General features: G+C 38.9%; 1 protein-coding gene across 2 annotated transcripts in view; it reads left to right on the top strand.

Annotated features, from left to right (window-relative positions):
* Window positions 1–15,514, top strand: part of LOC136836742 (protein capicua homolog) — a 96,013-nt gene that overhangs the window by 14,860 nt on the left and 65,639 nt on the right. For both annotated transcript variants that reach the window (XM_067101281.1, XM_067101280.1), the window contains exons 4-8: window positions 3,333–3,492; window positions 7,150–7,306; window positions 10,002–10,169; window positions 13,746–14,683; window positions 14,957–15,247. In XM_067101281.1, the coding sequence (XP_066957382.1) occupies window positions 3,333–3,492; window positions 7,150–7,306; window positions 10,002–10,169; window positions 13,746–14,683; window positions 14,957–15,247 (1,714 nt within the window). The remainder of the gene's footprint in view (window positions 1–3,332; window positions 3,493–7,149; window positions 7,307–10,001; window positions 10,170–13,745; window positions 14,684–14,956; window positions 15,248–15,514) is intronic.

Genomic DNA, 15,514 nt, shown 5'->3' with positions numbered 1-15,514 from the left:
ATCCCCTCAGTTATCAGAATCTCTTTATTGTTTGAAGCAAGCCAGCCTTGGACCTGTTTGCCTCTTCAAGGAACCTTCTACATGGTCGAGGAAGTGCTGAACAGTCTCAGCCTGTTTCCAGTTACTGATGGACTCTTCAGGATCTTTCCCCAAAACTGTGTCTTCTCAGACAACCTAGCTTCAGAGATACTACCACGGGGGTCTGGTCTTGCCCAGACAGGCGCCGGACTGTCCATAGGATTTTATTTCAAAGAGTCTTCAAGACGTGTTGCAGAGGCCATTACAAGATTCAGAAGTCACCCTCTTCCTCTGTCTCCCAGACTTAGTGGTCGTCTTCCTAAGCTTGTGTCTCAGACTCTGCGTCTCTTCTTTTTGGACACCTCTGACCCTGCTGCAGATTACCTCTTTGTTTCTGAGAAGATCTAGGTTCTGTCACTTTCCTTGAAGGGGTGCCGATCTATCCTTATCTCTGGTCAAGCACAGAGACCTGGTCTTTCATCTTCTTCTCAAAGACCTCGCAAGCCTTTTACACCCCCAGCTAGGAAGCAAGAGACGTGTTATTCTTGTTTTTTCCTTTGATTTTAGCCGAATGAGGATCCATATGAGACCTGAATCCGTTCTTTTTCCCCTAGAGCTTAACGGACATCCTTGGCTTCCAGGAGCTCCAGCCAGCTCCCGAATTCCTAACTCGCCTGGTGTCCAGCTCACCTGACACTAGCTACAACCTGCACATGCTCCAAGCACCCAGGAGTGCTCACCAAAGAGTGAACTCTCTGTCCATTGGAGTTTTTTTTTTTTTTTAGGTATTTGCCTGAACAAGACTTGATAATCTAGAGGGCTTTCTTGTCCTTTGATGTTTGGTCAAGAACCCCTCTCCCTCGGATTGAGATCTCATTGTCCTTCATCCTGAAGAGAATTTCTGAAACTCAGATTCAGAACAATTTTGCCTTTTAGTGAAAGCTAAGGTTATTTGAGCAGCCTTTACTTCTTAGTTTTCAGCTTTCAGGCACATATGTCCCTTACTTCCATTTGGCATCAGTCTACTGAAAGTATATAGTCCTTCACGTCTCACAGGCACACATTGCCGTTACTTCCATTCTGCATCAACCTACTGGAAGTATAATCGTCCCTCAAATTTCACTGTCTTAGAAGTGAAACCTGAACTTCTAGCTCTGCTGGCACCCAGCTCTTCGGGTGCCAGCTACTGTCTGTTGCCAGCTTTAGAGCTTCCAGAGCCTCAAGCTGCTAGCTTGCCTGGCAGCCAGCTCACTTGGCCCCAGCTATAGAACCCCCAGCACCCAGAGCTTCAGGCTCCCCTGGTGCTCAGCTTGCCTGGCACCAGCTACAGCCTGGCACCAACTGTAGAGCTTAAGGCTTCCGTGATCTCCTAGCAGCTTGGCTGGTGCCCAGCTCACTTGGTGCCAGCTACAGTCTGGCACCAGTGATATTTATACCAATCCACAAGCTTCCACAGCTCACCTGGCACCAACTCCAGACTGGCGCCAACTAAGTAGCATGTAAATTCTGCAGTACCACAGGATAGTGGCTGGCATAAGATTTTCTCCTATCTCTTCACCTTCTGGTGAGGTATAGAGTGTTTTAGGAACCAGGAGGTACAAAGTACCTGGAGTACCCACCACTCTCAATGGATGGGTTGTGGTGTTATGTCAGTGTAGGTGACTTATTCAAGTTTTGCTAGCTATTGGATAACTCCTTAGCTGCATAACTTCCACTGATGCTTTGTTAGCCATCGGAGTACTCCCTCGCTACAAAGCCCCTGCATAAGTAGAGGCGACCCTTGGCTCTACCGCTACGCCACTACAGGTTAAGTTGAGTGTCATCCAGTTACAGTTTTATACCGCAGGCTCTCGTAACTAATAAGGAACAACAAGCATTGTATTCACTGCTAGCAACTTTTCTATTTCAAGTTCATTACATGACTTAATGTTTTTGGAGTAGAATACCATGTCCATGTATCCCACCTCCTGTCAATGTGGGATTCAGCTATGTAATTACTTGGTAAGTTACTTATATGAAAATGACATTTTTTAATAAAGATTTTATATAATTACCAAGTAATTACAGAATCAGAGCCCACCCTCTTCCCCTCTGATGGACATAAGGTATAAAACAAATGAGAATTGTTTGCTAGGTCATTCCAATATTCCGTTAGTGGGATGGGCTGATCACCTACACAAGCTATATTGAAACGCTACCCAGGAAATTTTGAATCTAAGCTGCTGTCAAAGTGGAAACTATAGCTGTGTAATTACTTGGTAAGTATATATAAAACTGTATTTAATTATAAAAATGTCATGTTTAATAGGATGGAATTTTGACCAAATTTGGCACGTAAATTTTTCAGTGTAACAACCTAACCTCAGCCCCATTTTAGGTCAGCATGCAGAGGTTTGACTGTATATAGACAAAATTTATGTGCTTTGTATACATTATGTACAGAAACTTATGGAAGGTTTGGACCCAATCCCCCAGTGGAGTCAGGCTGGCAGCATAGAAATTATTTGATAGCATAAGCAAGTCATGGTTTCTAATTCAATAGTAGGCAGGCAGAATTTTCATTTAGCCACTAATTTCATCAAAATGTTGCCATGAAAGGTAAATTGCTGGGATAAATCATAACCTTGCATAATGATGGCTTTTGGTATTTGCTGATTTATTCTTTTAAATTTATTTGTTATTCACTTATAATTTATGTTTTCAGTTTTTCCACACTTGCTTATTCTTGCCTGTGAAAGCTTTTAGGCTGGTACTATTTAAATGTTTTCACATATTGAATAATTTTCTATATATATTGGCCAGTTAGGCAAGTAGATAATTTTTTTTAGAAGTTAGCTATCATTTACCTTCTGCTTTAGCTAGTGTACTTTTATTTTGTTATAATGAGTAACCTTTGAGCCCTAGTTCACAGGAGATAGATAAGAGTGATAAATTCAGAGATAATTCAAGGCTAAAAAAATTTATTGGTATATGCAGTATAAATCGGAGCTGTAAATTATAGAAACTGAAATCAAATCAAATCTGTAAGAAAGCAAGGAAGCTAAAAGCAGGAAAGAAAAATGCTGGAAAAGGACAATGGAAAAACAATAAAAAGTACATCAAAATGAACTGCTCTTAGACTGAAGATTATGAACAGAGTGTAGTGAAGGGCTTGAAGGTGTTGACCAACTTTCCCCAACCACATTCTGTGAGAAAGGAATGAATGTGAATGTGACAAATTTAGAATAAACGAATTTGGAGTCACTTTGCTGTGGTGTTAATTTTGTTTCTTAATTCACTTTTATTAGTGATTACAGACAACTATTCAGTTCCAGATGCCTCTGTGCAATGTCTCAACTGCTAGTGGAAGTGGGAGCCCCATGGTACCTAGAAGAGACACCATTGGGTCTGAAGTTTCCGATGACGACTCGAAAATGGTCATTTGTGAAGAAGGGGGAACAGAACACCCCCATGGCAATACTAGTAATAAGACAGGTGGGTATCATCTTTGTTATCTGAGCTCTAGATGTGTGATTGCTGGAGCAGGCGCTATGCATAACATTGTTTGTTCCTACAAGAATACAAACTTGTTTTTTTCTTAAAGGAATATTTGCCTGTGCTAGATAGAGGAGATCTGTGCAAGTTGGTAACAAAGCAGGTAATTAGCTGCAGATAGGGGAAGGGACAGAGGTTACCCATGACTTACTTTACTGCACAGTTGAGTTTTTCTTTGGCCACTTTAGAGAACAGATGTTTCCTGCTGTGGACCCATTTTCTTTATGTGTTTGCAAGGACATGTGGGCCACTGAAATTTTAGTTTTTTAATTTTTTTTAATGGTCATGTTGAAAATGATAGCATCTGTTCAAGTAAGTAAAGTGTGTTTGTGAATGTGTAGGCGATTAGGGTGAAAGGATGTGTGGATGCTTTAAGTTGACCTAAATGTGGATATGAATTCTCTTTGCTCAGTTTGCAGAGACCAGAGTTGCACTGGTGTCTGCCACATTGGGTGAGGTATATGACCAAATGAGAAAAAGGCCAAAAGGCAAATGACACTGTCTTCATGGAATAAAACACTTTCCAAAACTTTTTTTTTTCTTTCTGGGTTTGTTATTGCTCATCTCCTGCAGGCTTCCCAGTGTGTGGTGGGAACATTTGGCTGGAGGGGAAACAGATCCTTGCCCTATGCTTGTTGTGAGACAGGTGACAGGTCAGTGTCCACCCTGGTGTGGTCAGTGACTATGCACCTCTTGTTTTCATGTGTTCTTGCATTGCTGAATGCTGTAGGTGATCTGTCCCAATCCTAGGAAGTATTGAAGAAGTTGAAACCTTCTCTAGGAAACCCAAAGATTTCTTGTTTGTTCTTCAAAGAGCATGCTGTTATTGAAAGTCAGGAGGAAGAGGCAAAATTGTGGTGAGCTCCTCTTCCTCCTCCTCACAGCATTTTCAGGTATTCATGACCAGGCTCTTGTGGTGCATGGGCTTGCTCCCACCTCCTTGCTTACCAAGGCTCCCCAGCAGACGAGCACCGTCCCCAACTCTTCTCGTGCTTTCTGTCACTCCCTTGGAATTTACAAGGAAGAATTAGTGCTTCCCATGGATCTTGATCATAGTGGTTCTGCGGAACCTGTTCATGAGGTCTGCTGTCATGAGCATGAATGTCAACTCTGGCACAGGGTCCATACTGCTCATGACTATTCACCATGTGTCATTCAACTCTTCTACTGGTCTGTGTACACTTTATAGTACTCATGGTGGTCCCCTTAGGTCCAGTTTCCCTTTGTCCAACAGTGTGAATCTGATTTGATCTTTAATAGTATAAAAAGTTTCTTCCAACTTACTTCATGATGTAAAGCATCTCAGTCAACATTGGTCCCCCTCAGTACAAATATGACACTAATGGAAATGAAAGGAAAGATTCTTGTACAGTGAGAATTCTACATGTGAAAATGAAAGAAGGGACCTGTCAATATCATGTAGAGCACGAGTAAAAATAACGAAGAAAGATGCCTCATTGTGAAGGATTATGTATATTTCAGAAGTGAAATAAGCACAATATCATGTAGAGCACGAGTAAAAATAACGAAGAAAGATGCCTCATTGTGAAGGATTATGTATATTTCAGAAATGAAATAAGCAAACTAAGTGTTAAATTTGACTTGCAAGAACCAGACAGACTGAAGAAAGTGTTAAGTGGTATGTTGATAGGATAACTTAAGAGTTAGCCTAGCCTAACCTGAGTTAGCCTAGCCTAACCTGAGTGAGACCAGGAAAAGATTGGTGGTTGGTTAGGCGTGCCAGATCTTCCCAAACTTTACACTTTTGTGTAACAGAGACTGGTACAGTCTATTGGGAACATGTAAGAGTACCTTAGATACTCTGAATATAGTATAAACCCGTTCATGTAATTGGTAATCTTAAAATTTTAAGTTTTATATTGAAAATTATGGCTTACCCAAAAAAATCTATTTCAGTGTGTGGAATATATACACTCCTATTTTCCTCATGTGAAGTAAGATTTTCCATTATATTAATTAAGAGTAATGTCTAAGAAAGAAGGAAAATATAAAAATAAATTCTGTGTTTATCCCAGGTCAGTATTGTTTCATTATCTTTCATGGCAAATAAACGGCTGTCATACTTAAGCCATATTCTAGGGATTCACAGCCTTCTAATTGAACTAAAACTTAACTGAATATAATGGAGAGTTGGCTGTAATTTTAAGGCAAAAATGAGATCAAAGGTTTATTGCTTTCCACAACCTAACTATGACTGCTAATGTGGAATAAGTCTATTTTTGAACTCTGTCTTGAACCAATAGAAATTAAACGTTTTCATATTTGAATGGTGAGATATCTTAAATGTCACAGTCCAGGTTAAATATATATTAAACACACCCCTAGACCAGGCTAAATTTAAGGATGACCAATTTAAGATAGGCATCTCCAAATGGTATAACAAAAGAAATTCTAAAAAACTTTCTGCATCTTCCAGGGGAAGTTGAAAGTGAATATTTCCAACCCGGTGCGGTGTCCTCTTCCAAAATACAGTCATGAAAATATGCTAATTTTACCAAGTTATAAGTATTTTTCTAATGTTTTTTATTTTATTTTTTAAAATTATATTTACAGCTCACACAATATCATAACAGATAACAGAAAGCAGTAACAAATTCGGAGTATATTTATTGTAAAATATTTACGAGACATCACTGGATGGGAATTTTGGACAACATTCCCCTACGACATCTTAAGGCAAAATGATCCTTCTCTGCTGTACTGACTAGCTATTAGGGTTGGGGTAAGAGTTGCCATGATTCACTTATAGACCATGGAAGTGATCTGAGCACTTTCCTCGCAAAATTCGTTCAAATTGTATGGCACAAAATCTTGAACATATATGTATGTTTTCCGGACTCCACCACAAAGCTATATGTAAACATATATATATGTTACCCGTCCACAACGGGTTAAGAAGAGGAGTTTAAAGGGACCCTAAATACTCTACCCACAATATTGAGTTGGAAGATTTTTTAAGGCATTAAACAGAATTAGATCCAAGTGCAGATAATTTTACTTTTCAAAAAAGCTATTCAGAAGAGGATGGAAGGTTGGAAAAGTAGATAGATTTAGAGGATTGTATCATTAGAAGGAAGTGACATCCACACTGTAGAATATTAACAGTGAAGTGGAAGAATGGAGTAGGTAAGGGAACAGAATCCTGAGACATCATTAGAATAAATCACTACAGACCATCACCAGAATGAAGGAAAGGTATAAATAAATGAGTGTGTGAGTGATAAGGAACATGAAATAATGCTAATCCTGAAAGAACAATTCAGAAAATGCCTTCACATGTTGGATTGCAGGGAAAAATGATTAATGGAGTTTGATGCAGTGCAGGTTGGTCATTCATAGTGTGGTCTTTGTCTTACAGGATGTAACAAGTGTGTGCAACTGGAGAGCCATTTGCTTGAGAAGTAGGCTAATTATGGTTAATGGTTTTTATGGAAAATGTATACCAATTTGGAAACCATTTTTTTTTTGTCACTAGTAACTAGGATTTTCTTTTATTTATATCTTGTACTATAGTGCATATACTATATCTTTTCACAGCTGACAATATAATTTACACAGCATGGTTTTTCTCCACAGACCCAAACAGTGAGATTGACTTGGCTTGCAAAGAACGAGTTGGAGACTCAGATTCTGAGACTCAGAGTGATACGGAAGTGAGTGAGAGACTTCGCAGACCTTACTCACCCCCTACAAATGCAGATGTTAAGTGCAAGCCCAAACCCATCAAAGGAAGGTATATTCTGCATTGAAGTTAGCCCAGAGTTTAGTTGACAGTTATTTTACTGTTAAAAAATTGTTGAATACTGTAATTGTAATCTCTCTTATAAGGTAATATTTTTCTTCAGAATTTGTTTAGATTACGATTTTATTCCCAAAAGGTTTGTTATGCACCTTTGAAAGATGTATGTTCATATTCATTTTTTTCTTACCCTTATTCTTCCAGTTCCCTTTAGCATGATTTCAAGCTTTCTTTTTTTTTATTTTATAGTCTGATAAAATCAAAACAGAAATGATAATTACAATCATATGTGGAGTTGTATTCATTCCTACAGAGATACAAAGTATTGCCTTTTGTGTGGAGGGTCCTCTGTGTACATGTGTGAACAACCATGAACTTGGAAATACGGATACACCATGGTGGAAATGGGGGTGCAAGGGGGGGATACCCTTACTCTACTTGTGTTATCCATTCACTTCTTTGGCTGTCAACAAGAGTGGACATATCACATCTTTCATTTGTAGATATGGATGAGTAGCTTGCTACTTTGGTAATTTTACTTTTAATTTTGTTACTTTCTTTTTTGTGTCTCTGTGTGCCTTTTTTTTTTACTGCGTTTATTGTAATTGAGATGAAACATAAGCAACACTTTTGTGGGAACTTGATCAACTGTGTGGCTGCTTCATGTCCCCTACCTTGGTTGACCCACATAAGCATTGTTTATTTTGTACAGGGAAAATATGTTCATTCTTCTCCTTGTGAGGAATGTGCAGATTGGTCTTCTCATGAAAAGGTTTGGAAATCATTGGAAGAAGTCATTCACTGGCATCATTGGGATATACTTCACCAGAGACACCACTGGATCCTTCTAGATCTTGTCTTTTGGCTGGGTTCCATTCCTTACCACTTACTGAGAGTTTCCTCACCAAGGAAGGATAATTCTCTTGCTCCAGGAGATAAAGGGGCTGTCGGGGTTAGTGTTCCTCCAGCAGTTCCTTTGTTCTCTAATGGTGGTGATGATTGTGTTACTAGAGTAAATAGGATGTTGATACGTGATACTTGACAAAGGTCTGGCATAGACTGGATATTCCAAGTAGTCCATCATGAACATCTTTTCTGAATGACTCGATATAGGATAAAAAGAATTTACCTCCCAAGCTGACATCACAGATGATGGCTGCTGCTGAAACTGTGTCTGTTGTGTTTGCTGCTTCCCTGTCTTCAGGGAATCCTCCTGTTCCAGTACGCTAAATTTGTTGACGTCTTTGGTTCTAGCTTTGACCAAGCCTTCGGCATGGAACACAAGGGAGGCTTGTGAGAAGAGAGGGAGGAAACTGGTTGTTTCTCTTCATCCTCCCCATCATTGTTATTTTCTTTTTATTCAACTTCCACCTCCTCCTCACCATCCCCAGACTCTTCTTGCTGCTTAGACAAAGAAAGAAGGGAGAGTCTAAGGCCTCAGACATGAAGTCCAGATGGGTTCTTATGTGCACTTCCCATCATTGAAAGAGGAGGGGGGGGGGAAAGTAATCCCCTGTGGGTGGGTGGTTGTACCTCTGCCCAGGAAATGTACTGCTAGCCCAGTGTGTGCTCAGGCTAGGGGCCAAGTGCACTTAATGGCTTGTGGTAGCTTTACTCCCCATACCCTCAAGGAGTTGCATGGAGATGAGCGTGCGCAACCTGTTTGCTCCAAGCGTACAAAGTCTCGGGCGCACACGCTAGAGCAACATGGTAGGTGATCACTCACTTTTTTCAAGGAGTGTATAGAGTGGGACATACATCATCTGCTTGTTTGGTTATTCTGCATTATCAGGAGTGCATGCATTCCAAGCAATCTCAGTAAAGGGAAAGATCTCTTAATTCCTTTTACCTCACATGCTTGAAGTTTGCCACGAGTACATGGTGAGGGTAAGAGAGGTGGTGAATGGACTCGTCCCTCCCCTTGAAGACCATCTTCTTTGATGGTTTCTGTGACTAAGAATGGCAGGAGCTCAGAGTCTGAACTTTGTTTGGATGGAGTCTCTTTTTAATCTCTTCTGCCTTCTCCGAGAGCCTCCAGTTCTGCACAAGATCGGTGGCAAGTGAGGGAGCCTAAATCTGGCATGATTCCTTTGGTTCCTGATGAGAGTGCAGGTCATGCCTCAGGGGAACCAGTGGGGCTCAGAGGTCCCTCTTCTCTGGAACCCCTGCTGGCCAAGCTGGAGTAGCATTTCTGAGAGTATTGTGCTCATTCATGAGTGTAATAGTCTTGGGGAGGTGACCTTGGCATTGTGCCAGCCCATGGTCTTGGTTCTCCAGAGGTCTGGCCTTCAATTAGGTTGTCTTGGTTTCAGTTGACTTTTGGTGTTTTAGAGGGGGTAAACAGCCTGATCTGCGGGCCAGGAAGTTCCCTTGCCCAGCAGATAAACAAACTCCTTCCCCCTCTTCTTTCATGTCATTGGAGGTAATTGAGGGGGGTTTTCCCCCACCCACACCCTCCATCTCTACCATGGTATACCCTTTTTTCCAAGTTCACAACCAGTTCATGCTTGTGCACATAAGATCCTCCACAGAAAAAGCTTTGGTTTGTGTCTTTAAAAGAATTCAAATATCTTTTAAAATATTTTAAATTTTCAGATCCTTTTTAATAATAAACATATTTTGTGGTAATATGAGTAAAATTATTTTAGTTATTTAATTGTTTCTACATGTAGCTCTGCCTCTTTTCCAGACCTCCATTAACAGAGGAGGTAGTAACACTTTATGGTCCTACGGGCTCAGCACAGCTTGGGGCTGACCAACTTTCCGCAGCTGGGAAACCCTCCCCTCTGCACTTGCCTTCCACACCAACACTCCATATGCCTTCAACCACACTGCAGTCCACAGGCAGTGCTTTCAGGTTAGTGCATATTCCATTCATATAAAAAGATTCCTGTTTTTTAACCTCTTGAGATTCTCGTGTGGTTTTTATGCTCGTCTTTCAGAGGATGAGTCTGGGTTTGATTCCTTGCATTGAAAATAGAAGGTTTCAGAAAGAGTGGTATGTGGTTTAGGTCCCATGCTGATTGGTAGTTTCAGCAGCCAACAGAGAATTTATTCTTTATAAAAAATAGTGTAGCAATTTTTTGTGAGGCAGTTAAGATGGTACTGATATTTACTATTAACAATTTCTTTGATTATAGGAAAGTATAATTTTATGTTTATAAAGTTGGATGGTTTAATTCAGGTTGGGAAAAGAAGTATTGTGAGACCTCAGTTACTCTCAATGGGAGCTAAGGTCTTTTTAGTTATTAGTTTTTGCTAGTATGAATTCACAGGAAACATATACTTAAAGTACCTTATATAACTGTGTGTTTGCAAAACTTATCACAGCTGTAACGGACACAGCATAAAATACAAGGTATATAAATGCAAAACATCTTTGTTTTAGAAATTTAACTTTTGAACATACATTATGATAGTCATCTACACGTACTGTATGTATCCTTTGTTTACAGTACAGTAATACCTCAAACTTATGTGAGGTTTGGTTCCAGAACCTCTTGTGTAAGGCGAGGATTTGTGTAATTGGGTACGGTCGCTAAAAATGCTAATACATACAGTAAATGTTTATTTTTAGGGTTTAAACCCTAAAAATGACAAAATCATGCTCCCAAAGTACTTAAATTTCATTTAAAAGTCAGCTTAATACCATACTGTAATTCATATTTCATTACAGTATAGAGAGAGAGAGAGATGGGGGTTGTCCTTACATTAAATATCAAGAAAGTGAAATTATTCATGAATTATTAAGGAGACAGAGAGAATAACATGAAAGAGAGAGAGAGGTGGCTGGGTTTGTTCTTATGTTAAATATCAAGAGGGAAATTATTCGTGATTTATAATAGAGAAAGAGAGAATAACTTTGGAAAGAGAGAAAGAGAGAGAGAGAGAGAAGTTATTCTTACGTTAGATATCAAAAGATGGAAATTCATGATTTATATCCATAGTGGTATTTTATTTTAACATCTGTGGGCGATATTTTGTCCCCTTTGGGGTCAATATGTTAAGATAATTGACAGTTAGGTTACACACCCTCACTCCGAAGGATCAGAGAAAAGAGTGGGAATCCATGTGTATTATTTTAAAATTTTAAATAATTTACTATAGAAATGCAAAAAGTTGTAATTATAGTATGGAAAAAATTAATAACAAAAGTAACGTCGTGTTTATCTATAAAACTACGTACACAAAACAAATAAGCATACATGTTACATCTGCATAAAAAATCTCTCTCTTATCTCAGAGAGAGAGAGAGAGAAATGTACATCAACTGCTGTTTTGTGATTCTGACTGATTTTACTGTATTTTAACGTAAAGTATGCTAGTATCATACAATATTTATGTACAAAAATAAAATAATAAAAATTTGTCATACCTTTTTTACACATGAAAGCATGAAAACTTATAAATTACTTCAAAAATTAAACATAACCACTGCTGCAGGGTTTCTTGAGGATTTTGCAAATGTTGTGTGTGTGTGTGAAAAAATCACATATGCCAGTTAGCTAGTTTCCAGTGAAAAGTTCGCGTGTCTGTAAATTCACGCAACTCAAAGTGCGTAAGATTGAGGTATTACTGTACCTACAGTATTATCATTTTCACACTTCAGTAGAAAAGGCACTACACTGTAAGATGCTTTCATAAAAATCACATGAAAAACTTAAAGTAAACATAATGTCAAAATATATACAGAAAACTCTACACAGGTGTGCATTTTTCTGCATATTCTGGATATGTATTTAGTAGAATGAATGATCCATCATCTGAAAATATTTTTTAGTATTCCAGTGATATTAAAATTATCCATTAGATGTATAAGACCAATTTCATTTATAGTTATCCCAGATTACCAGTTGTTGTATCCCAAGATAACAAGGTCTTAATGTACAGTATTTGTATTGTATTACCATTATCATTGTTTGGGGAAATGCATATACTGTAGCTTCTTTGGTTAATTCTGGGAGAAGAGTTGACAGATTACATTGTTTTACAAAGAGTTCTACATGTTTAGAGATCTCAGTGGTGTGTTAACTGTACAGGAATTGCATCACTCTGTAATTTGATCCTTATAAAAATTGTAGTGATTTTCTAACTTGACTAAATGTGAACTTGATTAATTGTATATCTTTATGTAACAGGGTAATTATTTTTTTACCAAGAAAGTATTTTAGGTTTTAGATCCTGCTGTTGTTAATCACTTTTGTTCTAGGGAAGTTTTTTTCTTGAGGGTGTGCTATTATTTTTACTGTTAGAATATAATAGCTTTTAGATTGGGGATATTTAAATGTATTTCTCTTAAGTTAATTAGTAGAACATTGGTGCTTAGTTAAAGATATATGCACCGTATTGACAAGTAGTATAAATTTGAAACTTGAAATTAATGACAGGAAATATATATAGGAGATTATACAATGTTTATCCATTACTGTATTTTCAATTAGCCTACATTTGTGGTCTTCAAATGTTTGAGACTCTTTCAGCTTTTGTTTAATAGACAACAGAAGAGTGATGATATCCCTTTTCATCTGTTTATGGATCCCTGTGTCCTTAGAAATTCTGTGTGCTCCAGTTTGTGTAAGACTAAAGCAACATGACACATCTCAGCTGAATTCCTCAGAATTTTATGTGTTCTGTACAGCTGTCAGCAGCCCTGTGCACCCATAAAATGTGAGGCAGGATACCTTATATTCGAGCGCATGCACATTGCCACCATTGAAATCTGTCTGTTAGACAAAGCTTGTAGTGTACTGGGACATTTAAAGACCATGAATGTGGGCATATATATATATAATAATAGGTGAGGGAACAGGTAAAAGTTCAAATCACTTCTTTGCCTGATATGTATATTTCCTGCAGTGTGAAAGTAATAAGTATTGTTTTTCTTTTGACAGTTAACGTATATTGAGTTTCCTGTGTTACATAATTTGTAAAAATATTCACTATTTATGTAGGAAGTAGGTACAGTTTTCTTGTTCATTTTTTTAAGTGTTTAAATACCCTGTGGAAAAAGTGTAAGTATTTTAATATAAATTAGAGTGTAGTTTATAATGTGATTGTGTGCTTTACTTATTTGTGTCATTCAGATAGAAAGTATATCTGTATGAGATTCAAATGTAGCATCACAGTTTTTGGCACTGCTGTCCTGTAATGTTTTCATAGTTCAAAAGCACTTGATTCATGGCCTCAAATAGTTAACCATTTTTGTCAACTGGTTTTGCCTAATTTTAAAGTGCATAAGATTTTGTTTTGTTTGCTAATGAAACTTTTTTATTTTGTTCTTTACCCTTGACCTTATGCATCTATCACTTCCCTTACATTATATAATTTAGTATTCATTAACCTTACCTCTTAATGGGTGGCCCACTTGATTTAACACTTATTTAATGATAGTTACTGTCTCATGAATAATCTTTGTGGTTTGATTCTTGTCCAGGTCTATGCCACCATCCCCCAAAGTGCGAAGTATAGCAGAGAGCAACAGTATAGCACAGTCAGATAGTGAGAAGATGAATGTGTCTGCAAGTGGGAACAACATTGGAACAAATATCAAGATCATTAGTAATGTCTCTTCAGCAACAGGGCAGCGAACTGTCATGAAGACGAACCACATCAAGTCGATACACAATCTCACTGTGACCACACAGGAGAGGAAGCCAGTCTTAGTGGACACCTCGATCAGCTTGCGTACAACAAAAAGTGATAGCAAGGGAGGTATTGCTAATACTGGTGTAACTTTGCCAGCTGGTACTCAGGTGATACCGAGTAGTGGTCAACAGGTGTATCACACTGCCATCAGTAGCAGTAGTGCAGCCGTCACTGCAACACCCACCATGAGCTCAATTCCTAAAGCAATTTTAATGTCACCTGGACATTTAGCGCTACTGAACACAGGAGTTAAGGTGGCTTCCTGTGGCAGTTCTCCTATGCATGTCACTAATGTTGTGGTGAAAACCACCCCAGCAACATCTGTTGGAAGTCAACCAGCTGTTAGCAAAGCTGTGTCAGCGGGAACGGGTCAGCCTACTCACGTTCAGTACCTGGTGCCATCATTTACGCCAGATGGGAAATTGATATTACCCAGTAATTTACTGGTGTCCACAGATTCAACTGCAAAGCAGTTGACAGTAACTCCGGTGTCTTCAGCCGCAGGAGTGCGGGTTGTTCCATCTACAGTGGTGAGCACGTCGGAAGCGGGAAGTGTCATAAAACCTATTACAGTTGCGGGTGTTACAAAGACTAGTGTTGCATCGCAAGCACAAGGAATGGTGTTAATTTCGGGTACGCGTCAGGGTATTGGCGCTGTGGGACAGCAGGTGGCAGTTAGTCAGGCAGTATCACTCACCCAGTCTCCTTACCAAACATTCCCTCCGGGTATGTAAATAAAAAAGACCTCTCGTAATCCTCCTCCAATGAATAGTGAAATAAAACTTGATCAGAAGTTTCTACTACAAAGTCTGTTGTGGTTGTCACCATCTATACTGAGTCAAAGAGGATCAAACCTCTAGTACTAGTCTTTGCTTCACTTGGACTTTAAAAGGGGAAAGGTCATCATCTTCCTTTTATAGAGAAGGTCTTGATGGTGTCAGAAATCATGCAGAGTACTTGTCAAGCCCATTAATTTTTATTACTTAACCATGCTATTAGGTCGTGAGGGCGGTGGATCAGCAGCAGTGGTGACCAATTCGCCTGCAGCCGGATCTGTGGCCATGCCTTTGCCTGGTCAGCAGCTGTCTCCTCCTCAACAACATTTTAATCAGCAGCAGCAACCCCAACCAAAAGTTAAACCCAGTAGTATACCATTGGCCACACTGGGCTCTAGTGTACCTGAGGGTGTAACAGTGGAGGAAGAATTGGATGACAAACCAAAATTCATCCTTGCTCCAACTCCTGCCCAGTTAGGGAAAGCACCACGTCAGAAGAGACTCTCATCCACAGGTGGTTATTAATGTAGTTGGTGTAACTTGGGCTGTTTATTTGATTTCAATTTGCTGTTGTAATCTTGTTAACTTTCTGTGTTTATCTCTGTTTTTTCCTTTACTTTTTCTTTCCCTTTAACTGCTAAAAAGTGTGTCTTTTGTCCAGAATCCTTTTTTGAATTTTCTAATAAGTTTCTCTTGAATATGAAAACATTGTGTAAATATTTCTTGGTTTTTGTCATTATGAAGTATTATTATGGTGTGAGGCTTCTTTTATGTGCTTAGC

The sequence above is a fragment of the Macrobrachium rosenbergii genome, chromosome 56 (genome assembly GCF_040412425.1).
Source record: "Macrobrachium rosenbergii isolate ZJJX-2024 chromosome 56, ASM4041242v1, whole genome shotgun sequence".
Classification (NCBI taxonomy): domain Eukaryota; kingdom Metazoa; phylum Arthropoda; class Malacostraca; order Decapoda; family Palaemonidae; genus Macrobrachium; species Macrobrachium rosenbergii.
The sequence above is the reverse complement of the archived record's forward strand: the minus strand, read 5'-3'. Positions and strand labels throughout refer to the sequence as shown.